We start from the raw sequence: 12,542 nt of genomic DNA, 5'->3' as shown, positions 1-12,542 counted from the left end.
AGTCATCATCACAATTTAATTCTAGCACATTTTTGTTTCCCTGGAAAGAAATCCTGTGTCCATTAGTTGTCCCTCCCCTTTCCTCGTGTGTGGTCTTTTTAATGCACATAGTTCTATCAGGAAGCCTATCCCTCAGTTTATGTCCATTCTTATTTTTATTAGAGATTACAGAGGCTTCCAATATAGATAGTCTCACTCTTCTGTTTACTGTTTAGTTTCATGTCCTCTGTATAGTTGAACCTTGTCAAGTGCTGATTTGCACTGGGGCCAAGACTGGTAAAAGGCAGGAATTAGGATGTCTGTCTACATCCTTGCAAATCAGTGAGGATGAAGTGATTTTTCTACTGACCAGCATTAGGAGTGTGTTGTGATTTTTGAAGGAATCCCATCACATCACTGTTTGCCAACTGTTACTTTGAATAATAACTTTTTTTAATGTTTATTTTTGAGAGAGAGAGAGAGAGAGAGCATGAGCTGGGGAAGGGCAGAGAGGGAGACACAGAATCTGAAGCAGCCTCCAGGCTCTGAGCTGTCAGCACAGAGCCCGACGTGGGCTCAAACCTACAGACCATGAGATCACGACCTGAGCCAAAGTTAGAGGGTTAACTGAGCCACTGAGGTGCCCCTGAATAATATCTTAATGTGATTTTTTTTTTTTTTTTTTTTTTACATAGCAATGTTATTCCTCTGCTGTGCTACCTGAAGCCTTAGATTTCACAAAAGGATAAAGAAAGTTATAGTTTTTCATTTTAATACTTCTTTTCAAAGTTTTATTGAGACATTTTCCTTGGATGTGAGTTATAAATCCCTAGAACTTTAAAGAAACGTGTGTTATGTGTGTGTTGTGTACATACATATGTATATATATACGTATATATATAACATATACATATTAACACATACATATTTTATAATAATACCGAGAAAGTGAGAGATGGATTCTCCCTTCTCCAAACTGATGCTCTCTGGTCTCTCTTTTGATTCACTGTTACCATCTGTATTGAATAAACTCACGAAACTGGCTTTTAAAGCCCTTGATGATTTTGACCTCAGTTCTGCTTCTGTAGTCTTCTTGCTGACGTAAATGATCTATTCTGTTTAGATGGGTCTCATGTCCCTGGAGCATAACATAGGATTTCTTCCTTCCCTTTTTTTCTCATGCTGGTGCCTTGTGTAGAATAGCCATCTTCTTCTCCTGTCCTGTTCTGCCTTTCACATTTTGTTTCTGAAGCCAGTGGTATCTCCACCTGGACTTTTTTCCTTTTTCTTTAAATTACTAAGTATATCATATGTATGTTATCTCTCCTGTATAGAATAAATATTCCTTGAATACCTGAGTTATTTGTCACCCTCCTTCCCCCCACAATGCTTAGCAACCATCTTTCTGCCCAAGAGGCGCTCAGGAATTATTCACTCATCTTATCATGTGGGTGCAGTTCATGGCAGTAAAACGAATTCAGGTGAAAAAACAGATGTTGACTCACCTGATTAGCACTGAGCTAATGCTACTCTGCTTCTAGTGGCATTTTTTTCCCCCCTCTGCTTTGGATACGTTTAGGTTTCTCTTTTGGAAACATTAAATCTGGAGGTCACCTTCAAAGCATTCTGTGTGTTCCTTCAGGGTATAAAATATTCTTTTCTTTTGTGAAAGAGTCATTTTTCCTGAAATAAGAAATAGGAGAAACACACTGAAAAGTGGTAAGAGAAGATGGGGGCAAACAGTGCAGTGACATTGATATTTTCTGCTTGGTTGCACAAATAACTTGGGAATCCAGCGGTGTCATACAGTTTCCCTTTATCAGACAATATAGACAGTTTGCAGCTTTATTGGTTTTGGAACATCCGTTTAATCTTCTAACCATGACAGCCTCTTCAGAACTTCCGTACTCATGACATTAAAACCCACACAGTTTCTGAGGCATCATTGTGCATGGTGTGGATTTTCCCCCCAATAAAAAAGAATTACATTCTGTTTCTGACAGATGAATGATGGGCCACTCTGCAAATGCAGCGCCAAAGCGAGACGCACAGGAATTAGGCACAGCATTTATCCTGGAGAAGAGGTAACCGATTTGGGTTATTATATTTGTAAGTGCTGAGAAGCCAGAAGTAGACAGATGCTGTTGCTGTTCTTTTCCCATAAATGAAATAATACCATCAAAATAGTCTTTTTATCTTCCCCTAATAGTCTCTGTTACTGATAATTGGAGAAGAAAAGTACTTGGGTTTTGGGGTGGGAGTAGGGAATGTTATCAAGGAAACTTAAAAATGTTTGGAAGTTTCATTATTTGAAATAGGCAGGGTGTATTTGAGGGGTTTTTGTTGTTATTCATATCTTAAAACTGTGCATACAGTGAAATTTTTCATGTTTTCTTATAAATGGTTATGAGTTACTTTGGAAAAATGATCTTACTAAGGCACGTGTTCTCTTACCTTTGGGGTATGTAAGGGTCTGCTGTTGTCTCCGTTAGTCTTTGTTAGTCTTTTGTCCTCACTGACTGAGTGGTGTGTGAACTGTTTTACCCTGTGCCCCATCCCCTGGTTCATCAAGGACACTCCAGATATGTTGAACCGAATGAGTTGAATACTTTATATCATAGAGTTACATGTAGTTGCTCCCTTTCAATGATTTTCCATCATTTCCCTCCGCCATCTTTTATTTTATGTTACTCTTATTAATCCCAGATTGTCACTTAATGATTCAGCACATTATATTTAAAAATAGTATATGTAAATCCTTAATTACTATTTAAAACTTGTTTGGGGCTATAATAATAATTAGAATCAAGACTATGAGACAATGATGGATATTTTTAACCACTTCCTTGCTTTTACCTCATTTGTCTTTGAGTACCAGCAAGTGTAGCTAGGAACTGAGGGACAGGATCTGCACCTTGTGAGTGTCCACACCTGTGCTTCAGACGCGGCTCTCTGAAAGCGGGTGCTGCAGTAGAGTTTGCGATGTGAGATGTTTCATGGGGTTTAGGCAAGAAGAGAGTGGAGGCAGGATTGAGCAAAGGGAGAAGTTCACCAGTTATGGACAGGTGTCTTAAAGCCAGAATTACTGGAATTGTCTTAGATCAGGCTGGCATAGCCTTCACACCCCCACTGCCCTCTGTCCCTAAGCAGGCTGCCCCAGGAAGGGCATGATCTTGGGGGAGGGGGCTCTGTAGCAGAGGCAGACCCTGAAAGAGCTGGTAGCTATAGGCTGTCTGCTGTCCTCACAGCTGGGCAGCAGGCCCTTCCTTGAAGGAAGATCCAGGTGGCTGGCTGTGCTAACTGAAGACCTGTGGGAAGACAGGCCCATACTCAGTACATGTTTATTCCTGTGAGAGCAAACTCCTGGCCCTTTCAAGATCGATGGGGCCTATGTCATCAAGTGCATACTAAGTGGCAGGTTGGTCTCCTCAAGGAATGGTGCCATTTGAGGGGCCCATCATTGGTCATTGTAGATGGCCTGTTGGATGTTGGGCGTTGACAGTCAGCTTAGCCAGCTTAGCCTTGATAAGTCAGGTCCATGCTGTTGGGCTCATGTGCTACTGTGGCCACTTCATTCATGTGCCCATACTGTCAACTCTGGGTAGCTGACAGCTGAGGCTGGCTGACTCCATCTGACCGAGTCATATGTCAGTCAGGTGGTTTAGTACCTCTTCTGTGGTGTGTGCTGTCTGATGTACACTTGGCATCACTCACTCCCACTTGTTCACTCACAGGTCTACCCAAGACCTTTCTTTTTTTGATTAAAACAATTTTTTAAGTAATCTCTATACCCAGCCTGGGGCTCAACCTCAAAACCCTGAGATCAAGAGTCACATGCTGCACCGATTTAGCCAGCCAGGCACCTCTACCCCAAGACTTTCTTATCCCTCATCTTCCAATCTTTTTCCTTCTAGGCCTCTGACCAGCTGGCATGGCCACTTGCTTCTGCCATGAGTCCATCTATATTCTAACCTCAGGCTACTTTTCCCCCACAAAGTGGATGACCAGGTACATTGCCTGAAACTCTGCTCACTGGGAAGACTTCTCCTCATCGCTGTCTTTCATATTCCTCCCTGAACGAGGCTGTGGCACAGTCCGTCTTTGGCTTGCTCCCCCATCCCTGACAGACTCATCTGCAAACCAAGCTTGGGCTTTTCCCTCTGCTTTCATCCTTCTGTCCTCAGCCATCGGCTGAGGGAGGGGCGCTCGTGCAGCAGTGGTGGGCCACCTGCTTGCGCAGCTTGTTTGTGCCTGCTGCTCCTGTGTGTGCCTGATTCTGGACGTACGGCCTCTGTCTTGGGATGGAATGTTGCTGGTCCCTTCCAAACTTCTGCCTGGGTGAGACTGACAGAACCCAGCTTCTGATGGGCACTTCAGCCACATGTCTGTTTCTGTCCCTTGGCCGTGCCTTCCATATCCACCATGGCCCACTAGCACACTGGGGGTTGTTTTTCAAAGGCATATAATTCTTTACTACAGATGGCATGGCTTTGCCCCAGAATCCCACATACCAGCATTATGATTCTCCCAGTATGGCCGCAGACTCCCCTCAGCATCTTTTCCTGCCAACAATGTAGGATTTGCTGAGTATTTTGGCCCCTGCATCAGGGCTGCTCTCACTACAGCTTGGAACTGCCGAAGCCTTTGTCGCTGGAGCCACGCTCAAAGCTGGCTGCTTTTTGTGCCACTCTGTGAGTGGGCTGCAGCAATATCCCTGGGTGGGGGTATACTGCCCCCTGAGCCCAGAGAGGCCCGCCTGGTGTTGTGCTTTCTTCTTCATTGTAGGAGGTGGACAATGCAATCATTTGTCTTTTACTTTGGACTGATATCTTGGTATTGAGATCATTGGCTCTTAAAAATGGTGTGGCTGTGGTAGACCCTGGAGTCTTGGTGGGGTTTATCTCTCCCCCTCCAGAGCACGTGTGCTTTGCCAGGGCTTTTAGATGATAAACATGATGTCATAGATGTAGTGGAACATTACAATGTTCTGCAGTATGTCCAGAAGGTCAAGAGTTCCTTGGACTGTTGTGACAGTGAGTGGGAGAGTTAATACAGCCTGGCAGCAAAACTGTAAATGTTGTCTTTTCTGTGTGAATAAACATAGAATGCGAACCATTTCTTATCTTCATTCCGATTGGGATGGAAAAGAATACATTCAGCAAATCAGTTCCTATACACTTTGTACCTGGGCTCATATTAATCAGCTCTATGCCGTAGCACCTGGTGCAGCTGGTACAGTCCGAGGTTCTACGTGGTTGAGCTTGTGGTGGTCTGTAGTCATCCTCCAGGATCCATTTGTTAAACAAAGCTATGATGAAGATCGTCACTCCTGAGTCTTTGGATCCTTAAGGATGGCACTAATCTACACCATTCCCCCAGAGTGATACTATTTTTGATACCTGTGTTGGGAATGGCGGTAACTTCGGTGGTTTCTGCTTGACCTTTCCCATTATGATGGCTCTTACTCCTCTTCTAGAGCAAGGACCCAGTGTGGAGTGGTGCCATCTGCCAGTTTTGTCAAAGACAATGAAACATTCAGGGACAAGGGGAAACACTCACTGGGCAGATCTGTGTAGTCAGTGGACCTAGTTAAGCCAGACCTTGACCAAGATTCCATTTGTTACCTTAGCTTTATATCACCCACTCTCATGTGTACTAGGGTGATATATCTAGTCTCCTCCAAGTATCAGTGTTGATTCAGATGCTGTGTCCAACACTCCTTGAACACTCTGGATTCCCCTTTTCCCAACGTACAGTTATTTGGGTAAATGACTGTATACCCTTTGGTGGAAGGACAGGGTTGTCCTGTCCTGTCCAGGTCTAGTAGGGCCCCCTTCCTCCTGTAGGCCTGGAACTGGGTAAGGGATCATGACTTTCTATTGGGGCAGCCTACCTTCAGCCTCTTGGTTATCCTTTCTTGATTCTTCTGGTGGTACAAACTAAGTATTATTTTTGCTAGCTACCCATTCATTTTACCTAAGGACACCATGTTCTGTTAACTACTTCCGTGACTCCCTGTGAGCCAGACCCCTTTGGTTGCTACTTTGATTTTGCTGGTTATAATGAGACCTGGTTTCTAACAATTAGTCCCATCATCTTGCCTCCCTTGTTTCAGAGTCTTGTCATCCACATTGCTATCAGCAAGCTCTGCTCTGTGACCACCTCTCTTACAGTCAGCCCTGGCCTGCAGAGAAGGCCACCACTGATCTTCCTAGTGAGGCTGGTGCCCCTTCACCAACACATTCCTTTTGGCCTTTGGCATGTGCTCTGGGCCTTCCCACGGAATATGAGAATCTGGTGTATTTTTCAGTTACAGATAATATATCTATTCCAATGTGCCCACTTCCTTGAGTCTTTGAACTACTTCCTTCTGTGTTACAGCAGTTTTGGCATTTTAACTTCACTCATCGTGGGCCATTGCTTTTTCATGCTTTTAGGAGACATCCTAGTAGGCAGTTCCTGACATCTGGTGTCCTTGAATCCTGAATGTTCCCAAGTCAATTAACTCTTTCCTAACTACTGTTTTGTTCTGGCCCTGTTGGTCAACCACTCTCATCTGGTCCCGTGCAGACTCTTGCTGCTGGCACATGCTGACTAGTTCTTGCAGTTCCTTTGGGATATAACCTCTCCTCTCAGCACCTCCCCAGCTGGGTTATGCTGTGACCTAATTATAGGTCTGTTGGCCGGGAGGGGAGACTGATGGGTGCTGGGACAGGGGGAGGTAGTATTGCCTTACAGGGACATTGCCTTTAGACACAGGTGAGTGCTTGCTCTTAGTAGACAGGGATGGTCCACGTCTGAAGAGGCAAAAGGTTTCAGGGAGTCTGAGGAGTTAAACCTGTATGTCCTCATCTCAGGTTTCCAGGTCTCTTCCCTTGGTCAGTACCTTGGTTGGCCGTAATTTTCTTTAGGGTCCATCCAATTCTGACCCTGCACTTGGTCCTGGTCCTCTTGGACTGATCCCTGCAGGTAACAAGAGCTTCTTTGTGTGCCTCGAACAGTCCGTCTGGCTTCCACTTGCCTTTCCTCCCCATCTCCTGTTACATTTCTGTGGACCACTGGTTCTCCAAACATCAGCTTTACCTGGGAACCTCTTAGAAATGCAGTTTTGTAGCCTTCTTCATCTGCTGAATCAGAAACCCTGGGGTGGGGAGCAAGCAATCTGAGATTTAGCAAGCTGTCCAGGTGATCTCAAAGCACACTAAAGTTTGAGGGGCTTAGTGCAGCGTCAGTGGTGCTTAGCAGTAGCTGTCTATACCATTATACTTATAGCACGCATTTTCTCCATAGTCTTAAGTACCTGGTACACTGCATCTGCTTCCGCTCGTATACTCTCCCAATTCACCATCTTTGAAAGTTTCAGTTGGCCTGCCATCTGGTGCCAGGGACTCCAACTACCACCTTGATGGGGTCCTCATTGCCAGTGGGTGCTAAGTGATTCAGATCCAAAATCCCTTCTTGTCTCTGGTTTTCTTGGTTCATACCTGGAGCTACACACACTGGATTCTGCAGAAGCAGATGCTAAGATGAAGTTTGGGTGCCCAGTGTTTCTTAGGGATCTTTGCCTGGGAGGGGAAGAGTGTGTAAGCAAGACTGGACAGAGGGATTATTTGGACTATGAGTCAGTCCTAACAGCCCCTGTCAACCTCGTGGTGATCCAAGGAAGGAGAGCAAAAAAAAAGCATCAGTTTATGTTTTCCTTTTCCCATCTTGACCTCCATGCATACCCTATTCTGCCACCTCTCATGTGTTCTTCGTTTCAGGAACCTTCTAATTTTACTCAGCATATTTGATCCTTTTACTGTTTTTTTCCCCCTATCAAAACCTGATATTACTTTCGAGATTATTTTTCCCTTTTTTTTTTTTTTTTTTTTTAGTATATTGGGAGTTTAGCCAAAGGTCAATTATTGTGTTATTTTACAAATAAGAGGAAGATAGAGAAATTTAGATCTAGAAAGTTCTTTATGTTGTCTGAACTCCTGTTATTGCACATGAGGAAATAGGTTAAATACTGGTGACCGGGCAGTCCTTTCTCATCTTGTTAATACTGTTCTTCCTACCAACCTGTGAAGGAACACATTTAAAACCTCTTTTGTCAGACGTGAATCTAGAAAATACAGTCTATTTTTGAATAAAAATAATTTGCTACTTTACTTTTAAACTCACTTTTGGTTCCCCCCTCAGGCCATCAAGCCCTGTCGCCCTATGACCAACAATGCTGGCAGGCTTTTCCACTATCGAATTACAGTCTCCCCTCCTACAAACTTTTTGGTAAGTTCCTAACAAAATCAGATTTCATTTGTTTTAAAATGTAAATAGGTTGAATGTGTGCAAGTAAGTTAAAATGTGAATAGATTCAGTACTGATTCATTTTTTAAATTTTCTTTAAAAAATATTTTATTTTTGATAAAATTGGCCTTTATCATAATGACTTTTATTTTGCTTCCTCTCACTGTACTACTTTCTGTACCTTTTTTTCAGTTATGTCGTCAGTACCACATAGTAGCCACATACATAATAGCCATGACTTTTGGAGCTATTCATTGGAGCTATGGGAGTTGGAAGAATGCACAGAACACTTTTGCATCTCTTAAAAATCCGTGAATAGCTAATATAAGCTAGCAATCAAGAAGGTCTATTGTATTTATGACAATAGTAGTAATACCTAATATTTATCAACTGTGGTACCAGGAACCACTCTAAGTATTTGACATGTGTTAACTTTTTTCTCACAACAAACCAATGAAGTAGAATTATTATCCCCACTATACAGATGGAGCAGTAGTCCACGTTTTACTCTGAGGTTAAGTAACTTGCTCAAGATTATTCAGATAGTAAGGGTTGAGTGAGGATTTAAGACAGTTTGACTGCAGTGTGCATGACTGTTGGCTGTTGCACTTTGTTGTCTTTCACAGTGCATAATTTATTAATTCTGGTTACTTGTATCCAGAGATTTCAATTTCAAAATTAGATTGTTAGTGATTATATATTTTAACATTATCGAGAGATAATTCATATACCATAAATTCACCCATTTAAAGTGTATACTTCAGTTGTAATTCTTTTCACAGAATTGTGAAACCATCACCGGAATCTAATTTCAGAACATTGTCATCATCCTGAAAAGAAACCCTGTACTTAATGTAGTCAGTTCTTTTGTATCCCTCAGCCTTCAACAACTATTAAGAGACTTTCTGCCTCTATCATTAGCCTATTCTAGATATTTCATGTGAATGGGATCATAGAAAATGTGATTTAGCTTCTTTCACTCAGCATGTTTTTAAGATTCACCCATGTTGTAACATAAAACTCCATTCTTTTTAATGGCCAAATAATATTCCCTTATATGGATATACTACATTTACCTGTTTACGAGTTGACGAACATTTGGCTAGTCTCCACTTTGGGGCTCTTACGAATAATGCTGCTGTAAATTTGTAGACGTTTCTCTGTGGGTGTATGTTTTCTTTTCTCTTGGGTATGAACCTAGGACTAGAGTTGCTGGGTCACGTTGTAAGTATGTTTAAGGAACTACCAAGCTGTTTTCCAAAGTGGCTATACCTTATTATCTTGTCAGAAGTTCTTTCTATTATATTTAATTTAGACCAGCTTTATTTAGAGATATCCGAATAGAAAGTTAACAGTAATATTATGTTACTAATGTACAAAACAACTAATGTACATGTGGATATTCTTTAGCGTGTTCTTTCCATTCTTCACGTATATATAATGTTTAAAAGAATAATGTTCAATACCTGTGTTAAAAACTGTCTTTTAAGTTACCAGTCTTGATAATTAGTTCCATAGTTAGCATCTAGGATTAAAAATGGTGGGTTATAAGAATAGCATAAGGAAGAGAATCTCATACACTTAGATTAACAATTGTATGTTTTAATCACAGATTGAATTTTCAGATAATTAATGTTTTTGATATTATGTGGGAATTGATTTGTAACTGTGTGTGGTGGGTAGCTTCTCTTTGGAGGGCCTGGGAATGCGTGCTGAGGGGTTGTGCCTGTGGCACCCTGACGTCTTTCAGAGACTTTCAGGTGGTTGCTAGTCTTGACTATCGTGATCCTGAGTTTTTTTTCCAGTTTGAGCTTTGAGTTGACTGTGCTATTATCTTGTTCTTGTTAGGACTTTTGTTAGGTCAGAAATATAGTTCAGTAAGAATAGATCTGGTAGTATTGTGGGATTAAATACAACAAGTTCCTAGAAAATGAAGCCATATAGCCTTTTTCTCCTTTATGATACCCATAATAAACATTTTGATAGTCTCAGTATGTAAATATTATTGAAGCTAGAGAATTCCACCAACCAAGAGAATTCCACCTAAAATTAAACTTTTGTATAAAGTTGTCCCTGGAGTTTAGAAAAATGTCAGTGGAGTCCATTGTTGATAGCTTTGTATTCTTATGGATTTCTGCACATGCAAATTATATTATTTAATTCATGCTTTGCGTTTCTGTTTGTTTTCAGACCGACAGACCAACTGTTATAGAATATGATGATCATGAGTATATCTTTGAAGGATTTTCTATGTTTGCACATGCCCCCCTGACCAATGTAAGTATGTTCTAATTGACTGGCTTTCTCCTTTCCTGTACCCTCTTCTTTCTTTTCATTCTTTCCCTCTAAAAGTCAAAATAAATTTTTTTCTTCTGGCTTCTAAGTAACATTTACTTTGTGTTCCTCTGCATGAGCTGCAGGAAGTCTGCAGCGGTTTGTGTCAGGTGGGGGTGTGACATCTGTGCTAATGAGTCACAGGTTTGGTCTACATTAAATGGTGTAAGTAAACATGTGTCAGAATAACATTTTGAGAGTGTGAAAGATTGAAAAAGAAGGATAAACTGTGGATTAATGTGTTGAAGCTATTTTGAGTTGGGTGTCCTTCAGAAGAAGGTTGGAAAGTTTTAAGGAGCGGCTATTTAGTCTTGGAGCTATAGAAAAAGAAATAGCGCTGTGTACAGGACATTTGGACCCTGAATTAATTTCATACAAGTTTCTGCTTTCAAATCCCAGGACTATGTCTTCTTTAAGAGATTTGGTCTGACATACAGATCTGTGATATTTTTATATAGGCATTAAAGCTGCTTTGTTGGTAATTGGTTCAAATGGGAAGTTCTGTATCTATGAGTCAAAATCTTTCTCTTTCAAAGCTAACAGTCTTGGTAATTGTCTTCTTCCGTATTCTAGTTGGACATAGAGTACAATTTGCTGGCAGCTCGAAAAGGCAGTACAGCAGTATACTTTACCCAGTCTAGATGCTGTTGTAGAACTTACTAAATTATATAGCCGTGATGTGCCTGCATTAAAATACAATGTTCTTTAAATCCTTTCTGAATTGGTTATAAGAAATTACATTTGCAGTTTAAAAAGTTATTTAAGTGCTGTTTACTCAAAATGTGAAATTCTGTTCCATTGGAGAGTAAAGAATAAAATTTGCCTAACTTTGTTCCTTTCTGTCATTCTTTTTTCTTTATAAGTAGACATGATTCTATAATAGTGATACTAATTTATTTATTTAATGTTTGTTTATTTTTTGAGAGAGGGAGAGAGTGTGAGCACGAGCGGGGGAGGGGCAGAGAGAGACACACATGCACACGCACACACACACGCACGCATGCACAGAATCTGAAGCAGGCTCCAGGCTTTGAGCTGTCAGCACAGGGCCTGACGCAGGGCTTGAGCACATGAACCGCGAGATCATGACCTGAGCCAAAGTCAGATGCTTAACTGAATGAGCCACCCGGGTACCCCAGTAGTGATACTAATTTAAAGTATTTTTTTCTTTTCTTTTCTCTTCTTTTCTTTTCTCTTCTCTTCTTTTCTTTTTTTTTTGATTTTTTTAATATTTATTTATATTAGAGAGAGAGAGAGCAGAGGAGGGGCAGAGAGAGAGACGGAGACAGAATCTGAAGCAGGCTGCAGGCTCTCAACTGTTAGTACAGAGCCCGACAGCTTGCGAGCTGTGGGGCTGGAACTCCCAAGCTGTGACATCATGACCTGAGCCGAAGTCGGATGCTCAACTGACTGAGCTACCCAGGTGCCCCAAAGCAGATTGTTTTCTTAATGGAATTTTTCTTACTCTACTATATATTTTATCCTAGAGAATTTTCAAGCTCCAGGCTCTCAGCTGTCAGTACAGAGCCTGACAGTATGAGCCCATGGGGCTTGAACTCCCGAGCTATGAGATCATGACCGGAGCTGAAGTCGGACACTCAGCCGGCTGAGTCACCCAGGTGCCCCAAATCAGATTGTTTTTTTAATGGAATTTTTCTTCATCATATATTTTATCCTAGAGAATTTTCTTTAGAAGATAGTTACATTCTAAATATAAAAATAAAATCATTTGATAATATATATAACATCTACCTTCAGTGTGGACCATAATATAGAAACGAATGTAATGTTGGACCATTCTTTTTCTGAGATATAATTGACATATACCATTATATTCCAGGTGCATAGTGTAATGATTCAACATCTGTACATATTGTGAGATGATCACCACAGGAAGTTTAGTAACATCCATCACAACACAGTTACAAAATTTTACATTG

General features: G+C 41.3%; 1 protein-coding gene across 7 annotated transcripts in view; it reads left to right on the top strand.

Moving 5' to 3' along the window:
- DROSHA (drosha ribonuclease III) overlaps nt 1–12,542 on the top strand; it is a 127,871-nt gene that overhangs the window by 21,871 nt on the left and 93,458 nt on the right. For all 7 annotated transcript variants that reach the window (XM_086676407.1, XM_086676417.1, XM_086676419.1 and 4 more), the window contains 3 exons: nt 1,983–2,063; nt 8,164–8,250; nt 10,459–10,545. In XM_086676407.1, coding sequence (XP_086532533.1) covers nt 1,983–2,063; nt 8,164–8,250; nt 10,459–10,545 — 255 coding nt within the window. The remainder of the gene's footprint in view (nt 1–1,982; nt 2,064–8,163; nt 8,251–10,458; nt 10,546–12,542) is intronic.

The sequence above is a fragment of the Puma concolor genome, chromosome A1, assembly GCF_028749965.1.
Source record: "Puma concolor isolate L17-30 chromosome A1, mPumCon1.1.hap2, whole genome shotgun sequence".
Lineage (NCBI taxonomy): Eukaryota > Metazoa > Chordata > Mammalia > Carnivora > Felidae > Puma > Puma concolor.
The sequence above is the reverse complement of the archived record's forward strand: the minus strand, read 5'-3'. Positions and strand labels throughout refer to the sequence as shown.